The sequence below is a fragment of the Marmota marmota genome, unplaced genomic scaffold (assembly GCF_001458135.2).
Source record: "Marmota marmota marmota unplaced genomic scaffold, marMar, whole genome shotgun sequence".
NCBI classification, from domain to species: domain Eukaryota; kingdom Metazoa; phylum Chordata; class Mammalia; order Rodentia; family Sciuridae; genus Marmota; species Marmota marmota.
In genome coordinates, this window is record NW_025999982.1 from 5,046,089 (window position 1) to 5,068,877 (window position 22,789).

Sequence of the window (22,789 nt, forward strand, 5' to 3'; positions counted from 1 at the left end):
CTTTTGGTTTTTTTTTTTTTTTTTGATGGTGGTGGTGGTACTGGAGATTGAACCTAGGGATTCCCTACCACTGAGTTACATCCCTTAGTACTTTTTTTTTTTTAATTTTGAGACAGGGTCTCATTAAGTTGCAGCTTGCCTTGAACTGGTGATCCTCTTGCTTCTGCCTCCCAAGGAAGGAGGTGCCACTCACCCAGCTCCTAGTTTTACCTTTCTTGTTACATTTATTTCTAGTTTTTATGAATTGGATCATTTTTCATTTCAGTTTTTAACTAGTTAGAGTATTAAAGCTATTGCTTTTTACATATCAAGGTATCTGCATCTTACATTATTTCATCTTATATTATTCCTTTAGTACTAGCATTTGTTTACGTGTGTTTCTTGGACTTTCAGGGAAAGTCACCCCTAGGTTTTTCTCTTATTTCCCAAGATACTGTCCTATTCTTGTTTTCTTTTCCTTTCTTGATTTTCCTTTACTGGATCTTCTTCTTGCATCTGTGTTTCAAGGAGTCTCCACCTGGAAATACCAAGAATATCTAAAGCTCATAATAAAATTAAACAAGTTACACTTAAACCCTTCAGAGCTGCTTGCTGCTAGACAATGCAGCACATTTGTACAGATTAGAGGACGGTTCCCCTTTGTGTTGATGCTTTACTCTCACCTCTTGGGAAGTCTATCTTAATTAACTGATTCTGTTGAAATATGACACATCACTGCAGAAAATATCATAACAAGTCTGCGGCTATCCAGGGTCTCGCAGGTTGGTGCTCTTTAGATGAGGAGCCCTGCCGGGTGTCATCCACCATAAACATTCACAGCAGTGCCGCCCCCGTCTATGAATTTGCCTTTCCTTCAAGCCCACTACCTCTGCCATTTAGTCTCATTGTTTCACTTCTCTTCACAGGACCCCAAAAGGGGAAAGTCAAAATATAACTAGGTCTTCCTCTTCCCAGTCTCTCTTAGGGCGCTCTCATCCCAACTCAGAATAATGTCCCTAGAACAACAGGAAACCCCTGCTGAAAAGCCTCATTGATGGATCAAAATGATGGTTCCTCATTTTGCTCTCAAGAGTCAGATGCGCTTCAAGTCCTAGAAGCCCTATGGCAGCGTTCCCTTGAGCTCCTTGCCCGGTGTCCCCTATGCTTTTCCTGTCACACTCTTAACTTTTGGTTTTTTATCCGTAAGGTCAAGGTAATGAGGCCTCCTCCGCAACCACATAGTACACATCAAACAGTATAGTATGCAGAAATGGCACACGCAGGGCCAGGCTCTTGTTGCATTAGCTTCCTTTTCTTCCCAACTACTTTGGAAACTGAAACATGATGTGTAATGGTAACGTGTTGTTATAATTATTTGTGCTTCATGGTGTGCCCATTATGTGGAGTTCTTGTATTTTGGCAAGAATTCATTATTTTTGACTCCTAATAAGGAACATTTGAAAATATTCCAGAAGGAAAAAAGTGTACACTTTGCAACCTTAGTGTATCACAGAAACAGGTGGCACTATAAGTTTATTCCGCTCGCCCTGGAGGCCCCTGGCGAGCCCTGTGGGAGGAGAGGCCCCCTTGCACCTGTAGTTGTCTGGTTGATAGATTGACCAGGAAGAGAGCTCTTTGAGGACGCCCAGTGCTATCTGTGAGGGATGTGCTGGTCACAGACCTTCCCTAGTGGGGATTCTCCTGTCCCTCTGCTACTGCCTTAATGAACACCAAGATGAAGTGTTTACTACTGATTACAGGAAATGTTTGGTGAGGGCTGGGGTTGTGACTCAGCGGTGGAGCGTTCACCTAGCACATGCAAGGCCCTAGGCTCAGCACCACATAAAAATAAATAAATAAAATAAAGGTATATAAAAAAAGAAGGAAAATTTTTTGTGAATAAGGGTCAGTTTCTAAATGAGTTTATTAGTTTAAAAAATTCGGTTCACCCCACACAGTAGGGTACACCTGTAATCCCAGCAATTTGGGAGGCTGAGGCAGGAAGATTGCAAGTTCTAGGTCAGCCTGGACAACTTAGTGAGACCCTTTTTCAATGTAAAATGGTTGAGGCTGTAACTGAGTAGTAAGGTGCCCCTGAGTTCAATCTCCAGTACCTAAATAAATGAGTTCATTCCAGCCACATTTGGTATTCTCTTGCTTTTTGTTCTAGGCTCTCTCTGGATTCATTTCTACTAGGTTTTAATCAGAACCATGTTGTGAAACATTTTGGATTCAAATTAGAGTTCAAAACAAACAACTCTGAGAGAATACAGATGAAACCCAGAACAGAAGATAAACAAGAAATAATATAATAGCATTATGAAAAGGATTCTGTCAGAGGGAAGGGACAGGAAGAAGCTGGGGAGGTCATATAGAAACAGCCCCCTCAGAGAAGGACCCAAAGAGGGAAAGGTTTCAGGCAGCCAGTGAGTACTCATGTCAGGGTCTGGGTTGGGGTCCTTCCACTTCTGACCAACCTGTGTCCAGAAACAAGGGTTAGTAGTGGCCCTGCCTCTTTTGAGATAGGGTGGAATAGTTCTTATGGGCAGATGCAATTCACTGTATGCCAAAAGGGCCCCTAGGAAGTGCTGTCTCTCCTCTGCATCCCTTCTGTTTTCTGTGCCCTTTCCTCACTCTTCCTTCCCAGAGTTGTCCTGGCCCCCACTTGTACTTGAGAGCCAGAGGTCTAGATGCTCAGAGTGTGGGAGAAGACATGTATCAGGGGTGTGAGGCCACCCTTTCCATCTGCCCTCCCCGTGTGCTGTAGACATTTCAGACAAGTGGTCATGGGTTAGAAAATGTTGAGAGAGAATGTTTTTGCCAACTGTTATGTTTGATTTATTGATTTGATTTAGGAAATATATGTACATGTTAAAAGACATTTTTCATAAAGTGTAAGAAAGGATACAGAGAAAAGTATCCTTCCCATCCCTGTCCCCTGAACCCTCTACTCGTCCTCAGAGGGTACTTACTTCACATGTCCGTCTTCAGAGGTCTTGTGCTTATCATTGTTTCCTTTGAAAATAATGTTCCTTTCACTTTCGTTCCCGGAGTACTGGATCTACAGATGTGTTATTCCTGTGTCTAACTGCTTTCTCCATATCTCTTCCCGTCTCAGATTTTGACCCCTGGTGGACAAATGACTGTGAGCAGAATGAGTCAGAGCTCATCCCTCCCAACTGCACTGGCTGTGCTCAGAAATTACCCCTCAAGGTAATACTCCTGGAAGATACCCCCAAAGAGTTCGAGAGACTCCATCCTCTGGTGATCAAGGTAAGAAGACTGAATCTCAGGCTGGGGTTGTGGCTCAGTGGTAGAGCACTTGTCTAGCATGTGTGAGACACTGGATCCAATCCTCAGCACCACATATAAATAAATAAGTAAAATAAAGGTACTGTGTCCCTCTATAACTAAAAAAACTGGAAAAAAAAAAAAAAAGCCTGATTCTTCCACTGAGTGATGTTTTGCTTTCTGTCTCACCAAGTCTGGACAGCCCCTGTTGTCTGAGGAGATTCAACATTTTTTGTGCCAGTACCCTGAGATGACAGAAGGCTTCACTGAAGGGTTTTTTTCCAAGTGGTGGCGTTGCTTTCCTGAGCGGTGGTTCCCCTTTCCTTATCCATGGTGAGTATGGAAGGGCACTTAGCTTGTGTGTGGGGAAGAGGTGGGCCAGATGTCCGAACAGTGGGAGCCACTGAGCCCCTGCCACGTGTCAGCACCGAGCACTCACTTGACAGCATACAGCCAAGGGAGAGCAGTTCTCTGATAAACTGACCAAATGGAGCATGGTCAAAAGAAGGGCACAGGCATGGGGAAACACCAATATTGCCTAATAGAATCATGATTTATTTCTAAGTATGTGTTAATAGAGACGTGTCTGGAGGATGGGTCCTGAGCACCGGGGCCGAGGAAAGAGCGTGAGGAGCAGGAGGAGAACTGCATTTCCTGGCACTTGCTTGTTCCAGGCAGTGTGTTTTGGTGATTAGTGTCTGTTGCTCATTAGTGACACTCACAATAGCTCTGGGAAAAAGAAATTATCATTGTCATTTTTCAGATCAGAAGAGTGGCAATCAGAGAGGCTCAGTAACTTGCCCAAGCACACCCCATGAGGACTGACACCCATTTTGGTTTTCCTATTCCTTTCTGTGTCCTACAGAAGACACTCCATGGCTTCCAGTCCTGAAGATAGGCTGGCTGGCCCAGTCGTGTCCATTCCTTGGGTCTAAGGTTGCTCTCTAACAAGAAAACAAAAGCTGGTTTCTATCCTAGAACTGTTTCAAAGGAGAATTAAAATATTTTTCTCAGAATTCTTCCGGATAATTTCTTAATACATCCTCCTAACTTTAAATTTGCCATCTATTTTTGAGATAGAATGCCCAGTTTAACAAGCTCATCAGGCCTCCCACTCTGCACTGGGAAGAAGGGTCAGGCTTTTTTATCCCCTCCTCTCTTCTTCTCTCCCCCACGTGGCCTGCTATTTTTGTAACCTCTTTACAAGGTAGAATGAATAGATCATTTCTTTTCTTCGTCTATACATTGTTTTAACTGGACTTTCTAGACATACCACCCACTCATAGAAACCATGGCCATAGGGTTTATGTGTGTGTATGCATGTTATAATTCATTTTTTCAGCCTGACTCTTCTTCATGAACCTAGAACTTAAGATATTATACTGTTTTCTTTTCCTCTTTACCTGCCACCCAGTTCCCCACCCTTGCTTAGTCCTCTGTTAGTAGATAGGCTGGATGGCCCAGTCTCATGATGTTTTTCTGTTACAAACTTTTACAGGAGAAGACCTCTGAATAGGTCACAAATTTTACGGGAGCTTTTTCCTGTTTTTATCCACCTGCCATTTCCAAAAGATGCCTCCTTAAAAAAGTGCTTCCTTCTTCACCCGGAACCTGTTGTGGGGAGCAAGGTAGGAAATTTTGAGAGGACTTGGATCTAGAACATTCTTCATTTGGGATCTGGATTGGTGTCATAATCAAGGCCTTTCTGGTATATTGATTTAGAGGGTGAATTGAGGGTACACCTACATAATCCAAAGGTCTCCCTTCTGCTGCTAGCCAAGAGACCTACAGTGGCCCACCCTGTTATAAAGGCATGTTTTCAGAAAGTTTAGGTATCTTAAAAGCCTGTTTCCTGTCCTTAACATGTAGGGGCAAGCTACTTTTCTATATTGAAGGGAGTAGAATTGTAAATTTTGAAGGGACTTGAATGTACAGTGAGTCTGACTTCTCTACCCCAAATTATAAAGTAGGCAAGCCATAGATGAATAGTATATAAATGAATAGTCCAATGTTTCCATTTTGTAAATAAGGAAACTGAGTCCCAGAGAGATTTTAAGTGATCTGTCCAAGGTTGTGGAGCAGATTAACAGGAGGATTCCTTCAACCCCCCACTCCCAGGGTAGCTGGCTTTCCCCAGAAATAAATAAGAAAGCCAGGCATCATAGCTTATGCCTATAATCCCAGCTACTCAGGAGACTGAGGCAGGAGGATGGCAAATTCAAAGCCATCCTGGACAACTTAGCAAGACCCTGTCTCAAAATACAATAAAACGAATGGGAAAGTAGCTCAGAGACAGAACATTCGAACATTCCTGGGCTCAACTTCCAGTACCACCAAAATAAAATAAAAACAAATGAGAACATTCAAGCCGGGTGTGGTGGCACACACCTGTAATCCCAGCAGTTCAGGAGGCTGAGACAGGAGGATCACGAGTTCAAAGCCAACTTCAGCAACAGTGAGGCCCTAAGCAACTCAGGGAGACCCTGTCGCTAAATAAAATATAAAACGGGCTGGGAATGTGGCTTAGTGGTTGAGTGCCTCAGAGTTCAACCCCTAGGACGTTCCCCCCACACAAAAAAAGAACATTTAGGTAGAGAACTGGAAAGGCAAAAGCTTGGGAGCCTGGGGAGAATCTGCTAGAAACTTGGAGAAAGTAGGTGTCCCACTCAGGGTGGAAAGGCCCACTCTGCACCCAGTGTTTCCCACTTTGTTCCCTAGCCAGTAGACTGGGAGAAGGTATTCTGTGTTTGTGTCTATTTACTTTTCTCTGAATTGTTCTTTTATTGAGTTTCATTCCTGAGGAAGATTTTGAGCCTTTATTGATTTGGAAGAATTAAAAGAATGAATTTTGTAAAAAAAAAAATTAGGGATGGTGGTACATCCCCAAGGTAAAGCTGTGCTTAGCATGCTTGAGGCCCTGGGTTCAAACCCCAACACCACTTAAAAAAAATAACACAAAATTTAAATGTCCCAAACTGTGACTCCCTATCAACTCTGGGTTGTGTCTTCAACCTCCTGATACTCTTGTTTGGCTCCAGATTTGCTGAATTGTGTTGGAAAAATTTAAAAACCTATAAAAACAATCATTTTTGTCTAGAAGTAAAAACTTTTGTCTGCCAGCAGTGGGGAGGTGCTGGGCTCTTGCCTCAGACTTTACCAGAGTTTATCCTGCTGTCCTTGACTAGAACTTTGGCCATAGGATGATTTCATCTTCATAATTATGATTTAATTCTGGGCGAGGGCCGTTATCTCAATTTTCCCACTTGAATATTGAAGATAATTTCACCAGCCTGCTTAGCACCAAGGAGCCCAGCCAACCAAGTAACTTGAGTTACTCAAATGGCTATCGAAATCATCTTATTGTGGTTCACAAGGATGTTTTGGGAAGGGGAGTGGCCCCAAAAGGCAAAAGTCCTGAGTCTGGTTTCTTGGAGCATCTGTTTTCCCACCCTGGCCCAAGCTTTCCTTTTTCCCAGCCTTGTTACTCCACCCAGTTCTCCACATCCCTGTTCCTGGGCTCTGGTAAAGTCAAGGTCTGCGCCCAGCATCCCAAAACAGGCTTAGGATAGAAGAGGGGATCTGGTTCTTAGGAGTCACTAGGGGAAGAGATTAAGTCTAGCTCCACCCACTCCACAGTGCTGCCTGGGGCTGGCCTGCATCTCCTGTCTCTCTGTTTCCACTCTAGGTGTGAAGGAACATGACCCCACCCCTCTCAGGCCTATGAAAGAAGACTACACCCACTTGCTTTAGGTCTTTGGGATTTTTTTTTTTTTTTTTTGTAGACTACAGATATCAGGGCTTCTGTGGTGTTAGCACCAGTCAACTGCAGGCCAGCTCAAGGTACCAAGCTCCCTCCTGTCACTACACCATTTCACTGAAATGGCTCTAATATGTCTTAGAAACAGAATCATAGCCAGGGTTGGACCCAGAAGAAGATGAGACCCAAACCTAGAGTCCTGGAATGGAAAAGAAAAACCAAACCCAGGGAATCCAACTTGTGCCATCTGTTTTATGTAGGCAGGAGCTTTACTCTGAAGGGCAAGAGCTTCAGGTGGGGAGGCCAGGAAGAGGAAACTCTAGGGTTTTTTTTCTTTTTTTTTTTTTTGAAGCTAGGGAGAAAAACCAGAGTAAGTCCCACTTCTCCATGTCCCTATTCCCTGCCCATCCAGGGGCTTCACAACTCCTTGCGTGGCACACAGCATGTTGTACTTAATGCATATTGCTGACAGTAGTTACCTCTGCAGGTGCATATCTTGATTGTCTCTCATTTTCAAAATCAGAGGCCAGGCTTATTGTCATTAGGTTTAATTAGTAACATGGCATATCTGCTTACCTGGGTCTTGCCAGATAATTTGAACTTGCTGCTATGCAATTTTTATCAGAACCCTGATAGTAAGAAATGATAGTCCATAGAAGAGTGCCTAAAGGATATGCATACCTATTTATCTAAAATATCTGGATTAAATCAGACCCTTAGAAGATTGTATACTTAAACCACCACAGGTAGGCCTCTGATAGAGCCACTTTTTAAAAAAAATATATATATTTTTTAGCTGTAGATGGACACAATATCTTTATTTTTATTTCTTTATATGCGGTGCTGAGGATCAAACCCAGTGTCTCACACATGCGAGGCAAGCACTCTACCACTGAGCTACATAACCCCAGCCCAGAACCACATTTGTTAAATTGTGGTAAGAGGATAGAGGATGTAGCTGAGTGATACAGGGCTTGCCTAGCATGTGCAAGGCCTTAGGTTTGATCCCCAACTCTTATCTGTATTTATATCTTTATGAATATCTGTATATGTATGTGTGTGTGTGTGTATGGCAAGAAGATATTTTGCCTTTGACCTACTTTGAAACTGTGGATCAAAATAGTTGCACATTGTAAAGCTCATTGTTTTAGTCAGCTTTTTCACAAACAAACAATTAGAGTAGGAAAAGTTTATTTGGGGCTCACGGTTTCAGAGGTTTCAGTCCATAAAACAGCCAGTTCCATTCCTCGGGGCTTGAGTGAGGCTTAACATCATGGTGGAAAAGTGTGACAGAGGAAAGTGCTTCAGACATGGCCTCTGCGAAACAGCTCTGCTCTACAAAGGCAAAATATATACCTGAAAGGCACAGCCCCAGTGACCCACCTCCTCCAGCCACACCCACCTCCCTTCAGTTACCATTCAGTTAATCCCTATGAAGGGATTAATTCAGTGATTGGGTTAAGGCTCTCATAAGCCAATCATTTCACCTCTAAACCTTGCATTGTCTTACACATGAACTTTTGGAGGACACATGTCTACGTCATAGCACTCATTCAGCAACTGCTCTGGGCTGTCATTGAGGGTGTTGCTGAGTAAATCACACAGTGTCTCTTTAGAAGAACCCATAGAAGAGATTTTATCCCGGTTTCAGTACCAGGATATGCCATGCATAGGAGAAACTGTTTTGTCTTTTGGGCATAATTATGAATTTTTTGTTGGTTCTCTTTTCCTCTTTGCTTAGGCTGCTAGGAAACTCAAGTCATATGTGTGAGGATTTTCATGTACTAATCCTCAGGTTTTGTTTTCTTTCCCTCCCTGCTCTTTCCTCCAGATGCATAAGGTGCATGACCTATTTACCATTGGCAGCGGTGAGGCCATGTTGCAGCTCATCCCTCCCTTCCAGTGCCGAAGACACTGTCAGTCTGTGGCCATGCCAATAGAGCCAGGGGATATCGGTATGTAGGGTCTCAGGAGGGTAGGATCAACTGAGGAATCTTTAATTTTTAACTCAGAAAAAAAGAGTTAAAATATTCTAAGTATCAAATACTGCCTTCCTGAAGTTTTTATTAAGTAGAGTCAAAAGTAGCATTCTTTTATTAACAGAGTCAATATGTTTTAGAAATAAACTTATGTAGCAGAGAGAAATGTCTTCTACATACCGTAGTTAGAATGCACATGTCGATTGGTCATAGAACCTTCCAGTTAGAAGGAATTCTGGAAAATATTTAGATCAATCCCTCATTTTACAGATGAGGAGGTTGAGACCCAGAGAGGACGCCCCACTAGAGTCAAGCAGAGCATCAAGTCTTACGTGTCGGGGCTGGGGATGTGGCTCAAGCGGTAGCGCGCTCGCCTAGCATGCGTGCGGCCCAGGTTCAATCCTCAGCACCACATACAAACAAAGATGTTGCATCCGCTGAAAACTAAAAAAAAAAAAAAATATTAAAATTGAAAAAAAAAAAAAAAGTCTTACATGTCCTCTCAGGTGCAGGCAAGCTCCAGGGAGGGACAATTCAAGATGCCAGGAAACTATATACCTATTTTGCAAATAAAACAATGCAAAGCAGTATACAAGGGTCACACACGGAAATGTTACCTCCTGTGTGGGTTCCACAGCCAAGTCACAGCACACACGGAAATGTTACCTCCTGTGTGGGTTCCACAGCCAAGTCACAGCCTCACACCAGTGACTCACTCTTGACTCTGGCTTCATGTTTTCCCAGATGAGACTTATCCTGTGCCTTATATTCTAAAAATCTATTCCAAAGAAACAGGTTTGCTTCAACTACTGTCAGTAGCAATTAGTGTGAGAGCAGTCTTGTTGGCAGAAGCAACTAAAACAGCAAGTGTCATCATTGACCTCTTTGTTTTTCCTGCCTCACAAAACCTGGGTGAGGCCAGCAGTCCCCGACAGAGCCCAGACTAGTTTTCCAGTTGATTTCATTTTATTCATTCAGAAGACCTCAAATTCCTACAAACATCTCACCTCATTTGTGGGGAGCAAACTATATCAAGCTTTACTCCAAGTTACATAACCCTTATTTTAGTTTAGACATGGAAAATAACTAAAATGTACAAATTAGGCATCAACTAATAATGGAGCACAGCTGGCCTGGCGCTTGGGAAATGCTTACAAAAAAGAGGATTCCTGAATGAAAATTGTTCTGAACCTATTTCCTATACTACAGTGACCCTTACACTAAGGGTGATTATTGCAGAAATCTGTGTATTGTGTTTGGAGTTTGTGTTTGTGCTTGAATAGGTGTCTTATGTTCTACAAACGCCTAGCAGTTGAGACAACTATAGAAACCCCTTAGTTATCCACATTCCAGATTTTCAACTCCCACAAGTATCTAGAGTGCCAGTTACAGAATTAATTTTCAAGGGGGGAATAAGGTATCTAGCAATAATAAAAGAGACTTTGAGCATCAAATGCTGCTGGTGCAAATAGACCAGAATAGCCTAAAACCAGAACAGTTCACCTTCCAAGTTGTGATAGGCCAGTTTGTGAACCAGAAGGAAAGGAACCTTGTGGTTGACAGTGTCTGTAAAAGGCCATCCACATGACTGGGACATGGAAAAGGCACAGGAGACTGAGGAGAAAAACAAGCTTGGGAGAAGAGGAAGGGAACAAGGTAGGGAGGACAATGAGTATCTGAGGTAGTGCAAGAATAGAAGCAATGGCTACAGCTGCCACCATTCAAAATAAGGACAGAAAAGCAGACCCTGACAAGGGAGAATAATTCAATGGTTGTAGGATAGTGTCAACTTCAGTCCCTTATAAATTCCAAAGAATGGTACTATGACAAGAAAGTTCTTTGATTTTTGACAAAATATTGTCCTATGGAGATGGGGGGAATTAGGTCACCAGTCACCAAGAAACCTTGACTTGGAGGCATTTTCCAGGATGACACACAGGTCAGGCACAGCATTGGCAGTCACTGTATAGTACCGCTCATTGTGATCTTTACTGAGTCGTCAAGTGTAGATTAAATTCTATTCAGTTTTCTTAAAGATGAGTAGGAACCATACTCTAGAAAATTCTTCATCAATAAAGTTTTTTGCTTGTTTCTTAATGTTATTGTATTATGGTAAAAAGAATTAATACGAGATCTACCCTCTTACATTTTTAATTATAAAAGACAGTCATCTTAATCATAGACACAGTGATGTCGGCATCATCAGATTATCTAAGTGTCAAAGGTCTTAAGTTTACCTTCCTCGCCCACTCAAACAACATAGGTTCATGTGTCTTTGGATTGCTCCTGACTCCAGCAATGGGAATGGCAGCTCCTAGGGAAGGCCCTTGGCAAATAGGGTTTTTAAGTCAGTAGAGTCCACATGCAGTGCACATTAGTGTACCAAAGACTGAAAAGCCTTGGAGGAATCTGCTGTTCCTCAAACTTACTTGACTGTGGAACCCAGTTTCTTTGGAGTGTCTTATAAGACATTACTGTTTGCAGAATGCAATTTGGGAAATGCTGATTTAGGGTAATCTGGACATGCTATGATGCAATCATGTCATAGATGGCCTGAGAAAAACTGAATAGTAGGTCCTGCCCCCTCTCAGACCCATCCTATCTTGCTAAGAAAGCTTGAGCTCAATCTGAGGCTGAGGATTGATTGCCCAGGGAAGGGCGGGGAGAGAAAGCATTTTGGTTCAAAGTAGCACCTGTTGGATGTCAGATTACAGCAAGGAGCGAACAATACTTACACTAGGAAGAGTTAAAGACCTTCAGTGTAAGATGCCCCGTGGACTCTGCAGGTGGCCTGCCTGGCTCTGCCTGCAGGTGCGCTGGTCTGCTGATATTCATGTGCTTTCTTGTTGCTGTTTCCCTTCAAGGCTATGCTGGTGCCACCCACTGGAAGGTCAACATTGTAGCCAGAGGGGTGCAGCCTTTGGTCGTCTGTGATGGAACCACTCTTTCAGAACTATAGGAAACAGAACTATATACAGGAACAGCTCTGAGAGCTGAAAGTGGGGGGAATAAAAACAAAAACGATGAAACCACTTTCCAGAGGCTGGTTACTTAGTTCCCTGCCCTTTGCATGCACATGCTAGTCACTGCTGTGCTGGAGACCAAGGCCAGGGCCTGACCTTCTGGACTCCACCCAGATGGCTTAGGAAGGACTCCAGCCTGGCTTCTTGGCCTGGACTTTGCCAGCACCCATCTGTGAGAGACTGGCTCTTCCAGGCCTGGAGGCTCCCTCACAGGCAGGAAGTAGGGTGCTGCCTCCCCCCATTTGTGTGGACACGGTCCCCTCTGCTGGCTCCGGGCAATGGAGAGGGCAGCCAGTGGGTCCTGACATCAGAGCCGTTCTTCACCAGGTGGGCCTGCTCGTCTGCTGATTGCCCGGCTACATTAGCCTGTACATCTTTTGGGAAAGCCATGGCTGATTAAAGAAATGGCTGCAATTTCTCAAGCAAAATGGAATTTAGAACCAATGAAAAAAAGGTCAGATAATACCAAATTACATTTACGAAGAGCATCTCTTTCCCAGTCTGCATGGATCTGGACGTCTCAGAGGTGCCAGGCTGCGTTATGATTAAAATTCCAAATGAGTATTCCTAAGGTGATACTTTTCTCCATTTTATCAGGTTGTTATCCTACCCCACCTTGCCCATCTGGATGGTTTCTCAGAAGTTGGGCTCCGAGTCCCCTCCCTTGGCTGGGCCAGAGCCCTTCCTGCTGATGCAGCACTGCCCCTGTTGATTGTTGCTTTTACCAAGTGTCTTCAGAGGGGAATGAGTTAGAGTAGCTGGCCTGGGAGTGGGTGCCTCCCTGGGTTTGATCTTTAGGATCTGACTTTGTACAGAGATGTTTTGCTGATGCGTCAAAGCTGATGTTGTAATGTGGTTGGGGAAGGAACTCCAGACCCAAAGTGTTTGCCAGCTGGGCTGCAACTGATTTTGTGATCCTTGGTCTTAAAATGAGCTCCCTTTGTACTGGGAGACAAGGTGAGATGTTATTTTTTGTAATGTTATAAAGCTGTGTTCTCATTGGATGATTTGCTGTGCTCATTGTTTTCCGCCAAGTGCTTTTGGTATGTGTTAATCAAATAGTATAAATAAGGATACTTTTCTTGTTTCCTTTTCCCCCTTATTATTCCTTTATTGACATTGCTAGATCCCTGGCCACTGATCACGCCTCCTCAATACAAAAAACAAACCACACTAAATTGCAGAAATCAAGTGGACGCACAGTAGATGTCTGTCACAGAGTTATGGACTTGAGGCAGATGGAGATGGTGGAAAGCAATTGTGCCCCTTTCTGGGATCCTCCTCATACTTGGAAGACTCCTGCACCTCTACTCCCAGGCCCCTTTTCCTGCACATTCCATGAATACTGAGCCCTTGAATGGCCTCTTTGTCTGTGGTTTTGTGAAGGACAAGCAGAGTTCACAGAGCTTTGGATGGAAACACTGGGAGCCTCCTCCATGGGTTTAAATGAAACCAGGATGAGCTCTATGTACCTGGGGGAATTTTTCCTTAAAAGAATTATCCCCTTGTGTGGGTGAAGACAGGGAAAACAAAACTTTTTGTACATATAAAAGTCAAGACTGCTAAGCAGTTATGATTTAAGAGATTTTAAATGAGGGATCATCTAGAGGCCAGCTTTGTGCAAGCCCTCCGAGCTTCTGCAGGGTCCCCACCCCTCCTGCACATGGTGCATGATTATATATAAACAGGTTCTCAGAGGCCTCTCAGAATTTTCTTAAATTAGACCCTTGGAGTTAACAAAAGAGAGCTCCTTAGGAGGGAGCAGAGGGATGGTTTTGATGATTGAGACCTGTTTTGTTCTTATTAATTATCTTGTGTTTTATTACTCATTTCTGCCTTTCATATCTTAAATATCAATAAAATACACAGTTCAGCTCAAACTTCGATAACTAAGAAACCCTTGCACGTGTTGATGTTGGAAGGCATCCCCTGAGCTGTTCTTCAGTACAACAAAGAATGATTATAGCCGAAGACAAGCAGCAGCTTTATGTATGTACCACTCGTTCCACTCATTTTCAGCCAAGACCTTGAATATCGATTTGTGTTAAGTGAGAAATTCTCCAAAGAGGATTTTCTGCTCTTAATTACTGGGTGCATTGAAGTAATTCACTTTCTTGTCAAGGTAATTCTCATAAGTAGAATCTACTAAGCTGCCAGCCCTACAGGAATGGCGGGGTTGCCAGCCAGCCGTTTCCTAGTTATTCATGGCTTTGTGTAGGATGCCATGGGATTTCCCCACCAGTTAGCGCTCAGCCACTAGACAGAACTAGCAAAAGCCCCTCTGCATGACCCAGTATGGAAAGGAGGCTCCTCAACATGAGAAAGTGGGGATAGAGGGACAGGGTAGGACCACTTAACCCATGCCCCACCACCCCAATCACAATTAAAAAAAACTCAGAACTCCAAAAAGAGAGACTTGTTCACAGGTTTGTCAGGTGTTTGCTGGGAGGTGACTCTGCACTGGGTCGGGTTCACTTTCATGTAGGTTCCCAGCACAGAAATGTGGTCCTAGGAATCGGCTCTCTGGGGAGGCAGGTTGCTTTGGTGCCATTTTGAAGCACTTGTGTCCAGATGTCCTGAGCCTTTCACCAGTTAATGAGTGGACTACACACCTATTCTGGTTTATGAAAAAAGGCAGAGCCATCCTCCATTTTATCAGGGAAGGGAGGATGTAAAATAGTAACTGTTTATAGAAACAGAAGTCTACCTATTTGGTGAAATACAAAGCAGTCTGAATAAAAGGGGCAGATTTGGGCATATTTTCTCAGAGAAAGGACTCCTAATACTTGTCCGAGTCCACTCCAGCTTACAGGGTGCCTCTAGATACATAGTCTCCTTTCTTCGCTCAGTCCTATAAAATGGATAGTAGATACTTCTTCTACAAGTAAAGAAATTTGGGTGTTAACTGCCAGTAGGTAGGTAGGTGGGTGCTTCTGCAGCACATTATTTTTCTGCTGCATCGTACGTAGTGTGGTGCCCAAGAAGAGAACTGTGAGTTCCATTGACTCCAGTGTGCCCCATCGGGGTGATCCTGAGGATGAGATTCAGCAAGCAGGAACCCTGCAGGGTTTGTTTAAAAACTCTTTTGGTCAGAAATGGAAAAGAAAAGAATCTAGTGATTTTTATAAAAATCCTTGCACTTTTTCCCTTCCCACTTGAAAACTCTTTAAAAAAAAGAGTGAGTTGTAGCTGGAACACAACTATGTCCAGCCATTTTCCTGTCACCACGTGTTTCCAGATGTGTGACCAGAGGAGGGACTCTGCCCAATTCCAGTTGTGGCTCCCCTTGGAGTTACATCACTTGTTTTTCAGTTCTCAGTTTTCTATTCCCTTCTTCTAAAATCCAGCATAGGCCTCAGTGTAGGAGCAGCTATTCTAAGGTAGTCTGGATGAGTCTGTTCACTCCTCAGTTGCTCCCACAGTCAGTGTTCAAACCCCAAAGCAAATGTCCACTTCTCATTATCTCGAGCAGGAGGACAGATGATAGAGGGAGAGGGAAAGCCACCTGGTGCGGGGGGGAGGGTGACTTTGTTCATCTTTTTCAGGTGTTCAACAGAAGAGTCTTGTAGGCTTTTGAGTTCTTCCAGCAATGGAAGGAACTCCCAAGAACACAGTTCCTCATTACCTTTCAGTGGTGACCTGTCCCTCAACAAAATTGGTTGAAAGAAGAGAGTGTTGGAGATGGACTTTAACATAGTGCTTCAGGCTGAGATTCTCCCCGTGCTTGCACCTGCAGATGTTGTGTACAGAGACCGTGTGTCTCAGGACCAGGAGGTTAGGAAGGTGAAGGCATGTACAAAAGAAAAGTAGGGTGCACTAGGAAAGTGCCAGGTCCCCAGAGGCACATAGAGCCTTGTCCTCCTCACTACCAGCCTCCAGATATCCAGCAACAACTTCCAAAAAAGCACCTCAGGGAGCCAGACAGGTGCTCTTCCCCGGCTGCACCATATCCAAGCCTGCAGCCCTGGGTGCGGTGCCACTTTAAATGCGGGTGTGCAGGAGAAAGCCTCCAGCCGGCTTGTCTGCTGGCCAGGTCCTCCGTGTCTGGTTTCTCTGCCCTGCATAATTTAAGCATTAGAGCTAAATACATCTGTCATTCTCCTCTCCCTGGAGACCGTGAAATGTCCAGACTTTTTCAGACTAGTGCAGAGAAGGAATGTTATGTAACTAAGCAGAGGCCTGGGGCTGTGGAGAGGCACCAGGGCGGGCAGGAGACCCTTCCCTCACCACTGAGTGTGTTCGTCACTTAAGCAGCTGTCACCAATCAAGAGTGAACCACGGTTCTAGCACCAGTGCAGAGAAGTGGGCCCAGCTGAGTTTTGAGTTCCAAGCAGAAATGGGACACCTGCTTTGTGCCAGGCTCCATTTACCTCATGACAGCCCACAACAGCTGGGTAGGTGGGGGTCACCCTGGGCAGCCATCTTCCGTCACAGCTTAGCTGCAGCTCTGCAGAGCACTTTTGACCCTTTTTAAGAAAAACTCTCACCTGTCTATGAGAATTGGTGACAAGAACTGTCAGACGCCTGGCACTGGCAGGTGTCTCATCATAGGCAATGTTCTCCTTCACCCTTCTTTCTGCAGTTCTACTCAGAAAAATGCTGCCTGTATGCTTCTCCTCCTTTCTTCCCCCCACAGGAGAGGCGTGGGCGGGCCAGGACTCAGGCAGGACTTAGTGTCAGCCTCTCCCTGCCAGCCTCGGGGACAGGGGCTGGGAACAAGCACAGTTCATCTTCAGGGAACCAGGTTGTGGTGGGTTCGGGTGGCCCCAATGAGCAGAGGTAGACACCTGTCCCAGGTGTGGGTGGTCAAAATGGTCTGAGCTGTTCATGTGTGTCAACTGCAGAATGTGGACAGTAATTCGATATACTGTGAACTCGTGAAGACCTCACCATGTAAAGAATGTATGTAAATTAAAGTTTTATGTAATGAAAGTTTTTACTTTTTGTAATTAAAAGTGTGTATGTTGGTTGGTAAGAACTCTCCTTTTCTTGGTGTCATTCTTTAATTTCCTGTTTTCTCTTGTTTCCTCTTCTCCCATAACTTGGGAGACTTACAACCACATCCTTCTCGTGAGGCAGGTCTGTGGGGCTCTTCTGTGGGCCTCACCAGGGTCATCTGCCTCCATCTGGCTTTGGTCTTCTATAACATTCTCGCCCACACTGTATTTGGTGACATTCACAGCCTCTTTATTCCCGTTCCAGCCTTTTGCCCCAAATGGCTTCTGATCTGTTAATTCCTGCAAATTCCCAAGGCTCAGGTCTCCTGCAGATATCCTCCCCCATCCTTGCACTTTGCCCACAAGTCAAATAAGCCCCCAGGAGCCTTTTTCTTTCTCACCAGCTTCACAGAACTGTGCCCAGATGCCCTTACAGTGGCATCTCACCCATAGGTGTTCTCACAGGGGGACAAAATACAGGTGGAAGACTCCAGACCCCTTCTGGCTCACCCCAGCTGCCACCAGACAACAGGCCACTCTCAGCATTCAATTAATTCAGTGAGGATTTGAGTTAAACTGTTTTTTTGTGTGTTCATCTTGTTTCTCATTTTTACATGTAGTTTTATATAAATGCATAAACCATTTATATAAAACACCATTTCTTCCTTTTTTTTTAGTTGTAGATGAACACAGTACCTTTATTTTGTTTATTTAGTTTTTTTTTTTTTTAATGTGGTGCTGGGGATTGATCCCAATGCCTCACACATGCTAGGCAAGTGCTCTACCACTGAGCCACAACTTCAGCCCCACATGACCATTTCTTATATGCTATTTAGTGGCATATTTCATTTTCCTTTATTGCTTGCGTGCCTCTCCCTCTTTCCCACATCACCCTCCCCTTTGCCTAGTCAGGTAAATGCTGTAGGTACACAGCCATACCTACCATGGGTCGTTCCTAAATGTCCTCCATGTTCTCTCATCATAAACAAGTTCTTTGTCATCGCTTTCCCAAAAACGAGCCCTTATTATAGGCACTTTCTGCATTTTGTTTTTCTTACTCAGTGCCTCACAGAGTTCAGCTGGCATAGCTCCACGTCATTCTTTTAAGAGTTGATATTCTTATGTAAGAAAAAAGAATATCAGAAATATTTAGTTATTTGCAATTTATAAGTTTACTATTATTAAAACTCAATAAAATACATGAGAAATGTTTAAAAAAAGAGTTAATATTCTTTGGCACAGATATGCCATCATTCACTTCCTTTCTCCTTGTGACTTCTCCATTAACTATTATTGATTGTAGGTCACATCCCACAAAATGATTTTTTTGGATTATAAGCTGAGAACTCAAGTTAACTTTTAAAATACTTCATTTTACAAAATGCGTGTTCTTACTTGTGACAATCCTAATGTTTGTTCTTTGGGAATCATTCAACTCCGTAATTATATTTACCTGCTTGAAAATGAACTTCAATCCCACCCTCCCCCTAATTTATTTCCATGTTCAAAGGTGGTAAAGTTTTCGGTCCTCTTCTTTCTCAGCCCCTCAATTTTTTAGCATTTGATACTGACTTGTGGAGAGTTCCCTCTTCCTCTGTCACCTGTGATCCTTACTACTCCCTGCCTGAACCTTTTTCCACTTCCTCTTTTTTTTTTTTTTTTTTTTTTTGTGGAGGTGGGGGAGGCACCAGGAATTGAACCCAAGGGCACTGAACCACTGAGCTACATCCTCAGCCCTTGTTGTATTTTATTTAGAGACAGGGTCTTGCCAAGTTGTTTAGGGCCGCAGTAGATTGCTAAGGCTGGCTTTGAGCTTGCAGTCCTCCTGCTTCAGCCTCCAAGCCACTGGAATTAAGGACGTGGGCCACCGCACCAGCTCCTTCATCATTTGCCTGTCTCTGAAATTCAGGTCTCCCTGTCGATTCTACTGATGGGGCCTCTTCTCAGCTCTGTGCTTCACCTTCCTCCCATGGGGAGGCCATCTCCAGTCTGCATGCCTGGCCGTGCCTCTTACCTGAGGGCTGGCCCTGTGTACGCAGCTGTGGAAAGGTCATCTCCACCAGCTCTGAAGCCCCTCCGACTCAAAATGCCCAGAATGACTGCAGCCTCCAGGGGCTCTTCTCTTTTCTCTCAGCCTCTACTTCTGATCAGGACCATACCCTGGAGAATCCTGCCTCCTTGTCATATATCCAGCCCATGGCGATTGTCTTTATTCAGGGCCTTGCTCTTTCTCTCTTAAGATTCTGCTGTCATTGCCTAATTTGTTATTCTGTGCACTTCCCACCATCCCTCCATGTAGCAGCCACAGTGATCCTTCTAAAGCACAAGTCTGGTCATTTGTTTCCTTTCTCTGTGTGAGTTCTCCCGGAAGCCCCTGGCCACCCCTCCACCCTCATTTCACTCCTGACCTTCACTTCCTTCTCATCTACTATGCTCACCTCTCCTGGGCATGCGTTTCCGGTGCATTTAGGTGGCAGTTGCTGGAGTCTGAGGAGTTTCGTAGGAAACCATCCAGTCACGTTGCACGTGGCTGTTCCACTCTGCATCCCCACTAGCAGTGAATGAGAGTTTTGGTTGCTCTGCATCCTCGCCAGCCCGTTGTGTCAGTGTTTTGGATTTTGGCCATTCTAACAGGTGTGCAGTGATGTTGTTTTAATCTGTAATTCCCCGATGACGTAAAATGTGGAACATTTTTCTCGTCTGACATCTGTGTATCTTCAATGAGGAGTCTCTTCAGGTCTTCTGCCCATTTTCTAATGGGATTGCTTGTTTTCCTGTGGAGTTTAAAGAGTTCTTTGTGTATTTTGGATAATAAACCTTTATCACATGTGTCTTCTGTAAATATTTCCCTTTGACTCGTCTTCTTATTCTCTCGACAGTGTCTTTTGCAGAGCACAGGTTTTTCATTTGAACGAAGCTCTGCTTTTCAGTTCTTTCTTTAACAGTTTGTGCTCTGATGTCGTATCTAAAAAGTCATCTCTGTACCAGGGTCACTAGGTTTTCTGCTGTGTTATCTCTTAGGAGTTTTGTGCCTTTTCATTTTACATTTACATTTGAATCCATTCTGAGTTAATTTGGGGGAAGGGTATAAGGTCTGTGTTTCGATTCACTTTTTGGCCCATCAGTTTCTAGCTGTCCCAGCACCCTTTGTTGGAATGCTGTCTTTGCTCTTTGGAGCTCCTTTGTTGAACACCACTTGACTCTATTTATGTGGATCTATTTCTCAGCTTCCTTTTGTGTTCCATGGATCTATTCATTTATGCTTTATCCAGTATGATAACATCTTGATTACTTAGTAAGTCTTTTTTTTTTTTTAGTTGTAGATGGACACAATACCTTTATTTTATTTATTTATTTTTATGTGGTGCTGAGGATCGTATCCAGTGCCTCACATGTGCCAGGCAAGCGCTCTGCAACTGAGACACAACTGTAGCCCAACTTATTAAATCTTTGGAAGGTGGGTACCAGGGATTGAATTCAGGGGCGCTCAACCCCTGAGCCACATCCCCAGCCCTATTTTGTATTTTATTTAGAGACAGGGTCTGACCAAGTTGCTTAGCACCTTGCTGTTACTGAAGTGGGCTTTGAACTTGTGATCCTCCCGCCCCAGCCTCCCGAGCTGCTGGGATTACAAGCATGAGCCACCACACCTGGCTCCAACTTATTAAGTCTTGACATCCGGTAATAAAATCAGTCTTCCACCTTTGTTCTCCTTCAGTGTTGAGTTGGCTGTTCTGGACCTTTTGCTCCTCCGTGTAAACTTTACTCATTTATTTATTATTAATATTTACTTTTTAGTTATAGGTGGATACAATATCTTTATTTTTATTTTTCATTTTTTATGTGGTGCTGAGGAATGAGCCCAGTGCCTCACGCATGCTAGGCGAGTGCTCTACCTCTGAGCCACAAACACAACCCCAGTCCCCTCCGTGTAAATTTTAGAATCAGTTTGTTGATATCCACACAATAAGTTACTGAGGTTTTGTTTGGAATTACATTGAATCTATAGCTCAAGTTGCATCTGGGTTGTTTTTTTTTAAAAGTTCATTTTTTTATTTTGTTTGTATGTGAGCTGCTGGACCTTGGACATGCCAGGCAAGTGCTCAGCCACTGAACTACACCCCCAGCCCCCAGGCTCTTTTAATTACAAGTTGTAATTCCTGTCTTATGATAATATTTTTGAACTTTATTATGTCCTTTTGCCTAGTTTAAATTCCATCTTCTTACTGCACATTCCTCTGACATGACACATCCTTTAGGCTTTCCTAATAAATCAAACTGACAAACCTCTAGATACCATGCTGAAGACAGATATTTCACCAATCTTATTTTTTTTTCATAATAATGACTTTATTTTTGTAAAAATGATATGCTCTTATTATGAAAAACTGAAGGCAGTTTGTGCAATCTAATGAAAACCTCCACCCAGAAATAACTACTAACATTAGGTGAAATGTGTTCTAGAAATCTGTAGGGTACATCTAGCTGGAAAGCTAGATAAAAATGCTTTTATTGAAATGAGACCAGACATGTTATTTTAAAAAAAAATAATAGAAGTCATATGTCTAACTTTATGTGAATCTAACAGAAGAAAAAGAAACTCAAGTAGGTGTTTCTTCCCCACAGAGAATATTAGTTCCTAAAAGAAGCCAAGACTGGGGGCTGGGGTTGTGGCTCAGTGGCATCGTGCTTGCCTGGAATGTGTGAGGTCCTGGGTTTGATTCTCAGCACCACATAAAAATAAATAAATAAATAAAGGTATTGTGTCCATCTACAACTAAAAAACAAAGTTTTTTAAAAAATCCCTTAAAAAAAGAAGAGGAAGTAGTCAAGACTGTGAGAAACAGTAAGAAACTAGAGTTGACCTTCGTAGGTCTCCTTTCTGGGGTGCGGAAACGGCTTCTCTCCAGCCTCGTCTCTCCGTCTCCTTTGTATCAACTCTCCCAGGGATGACGGTGGCAAGTCTGTGAATGGTCTTCTGCTCAGAAACCCGGTTCTCTTGTGTTAGCTCTCACTGTATACTTAACTCATTTGTGGCTCGCCACCAAGAACTTTTGCTATCGATTCTTCATTCTTGAGTGTTGTTTTTTTTACACTTCTGATCTTCTGAATTTCCTCACCGGGGATGCGTCAAGCATGGCTCCTGGGTTTGGACTATTTCTTTGGACTTTCTACTTGCACACACCTTGGCTATGCAGCTTATTCTTGCACTACACTTTCTTTTGCTTAGAATTTGGATATGTTTCTCCGTTGTCATCTGGCACTGACTGTTAGGACAACAGGTCCGTCTAAGTTTCCCTTTTAGAGGTCTCCCATTTTCTTCTTTCTTCTCCTCTTCTCTGTGTATAAAGAATTTCGTCTTTCTTGTTCTTTAATACTTTTTCTTGGAACAGAGTATGCCCTTTTGAGTTGCAATTCCATTCTGCGTTCTAGGGAAGATGTTTTCTTTAGCAATACTTCTTATTTTCCATTTGTAGGGTTCATTGCTTTCGATTTTATATTTAGTCTTTTTTCATTGCCTTGATCTCTTATAACTATGGTTTTGTGTGTTTGTTGCTGGGATTGAACTCAGGGGTGCTCTATCACTGAACTATATCTGTGGCCTTTTTTATTTTTTATTTAGAGACAACTTTTGCGAAGTTGCTGGGGCTGGCCTTGAACTCGAGATCCTCCTGCCTCAGCCTCCCAAGTCACTGGGATTACAGGCTGCTCTCCCTTTTTTACAAAACTTACCTTAGCCGCCATCTTGGCACGGTGGGCAGTGCGCCAGTCTCAAGAATACTTGTCTTTTTCTCCTCATTCTCTATGACTCTCATGCCTGCC

General features: G+C 43.5%; 1 protein-coding gene across 9 annotated transcripts in view; it reads left to right on the forward strand.

Moving 5' to 3' along the window:
- Positions 1 to 22,789, forward strand: part of CUNH6orf89 (chromosome unknown C6orf89 homolog) — a 52,757-nt gene that overhangs the window by 28,582 nt on the left and 1,386 nt on the right. For 8 of the 9 annotated variants that reach the window (XM_015487660.2, XM_015487661.2, XM_015487663.2 and 5 more), the window contains 5 exons: positions 3,098 to 3,252; positions 3,464 to 3,603; positions 4,769 to 4,898; positions 8,859 to 8,982; positions 11,871 to 13,033. In XM_015487660.2, the coding sequence (XP_015343146.1) occupies positions 3,098 to 3,252; positions 3,464 to 3,603; positions 4,769 to 4,898; positions 8,859 to 8,982; positions 11,871 to 11,965 (644 nt within the window). In that variant the 3' untranslated portion in view covers positions 11,966 to 13,033. Of the gene's footprint in view, positions 1 to 3,097; positions 3,253 to 3,463; positions 3,604 to 4,768; positions 4,899 to 8,858; positions 8,983 to 11,870; positions 13,034 to 22,789 lie in introns of those variants that run through there. The other variant, XM_048805220.1, reaches the window with a different exon arrangement.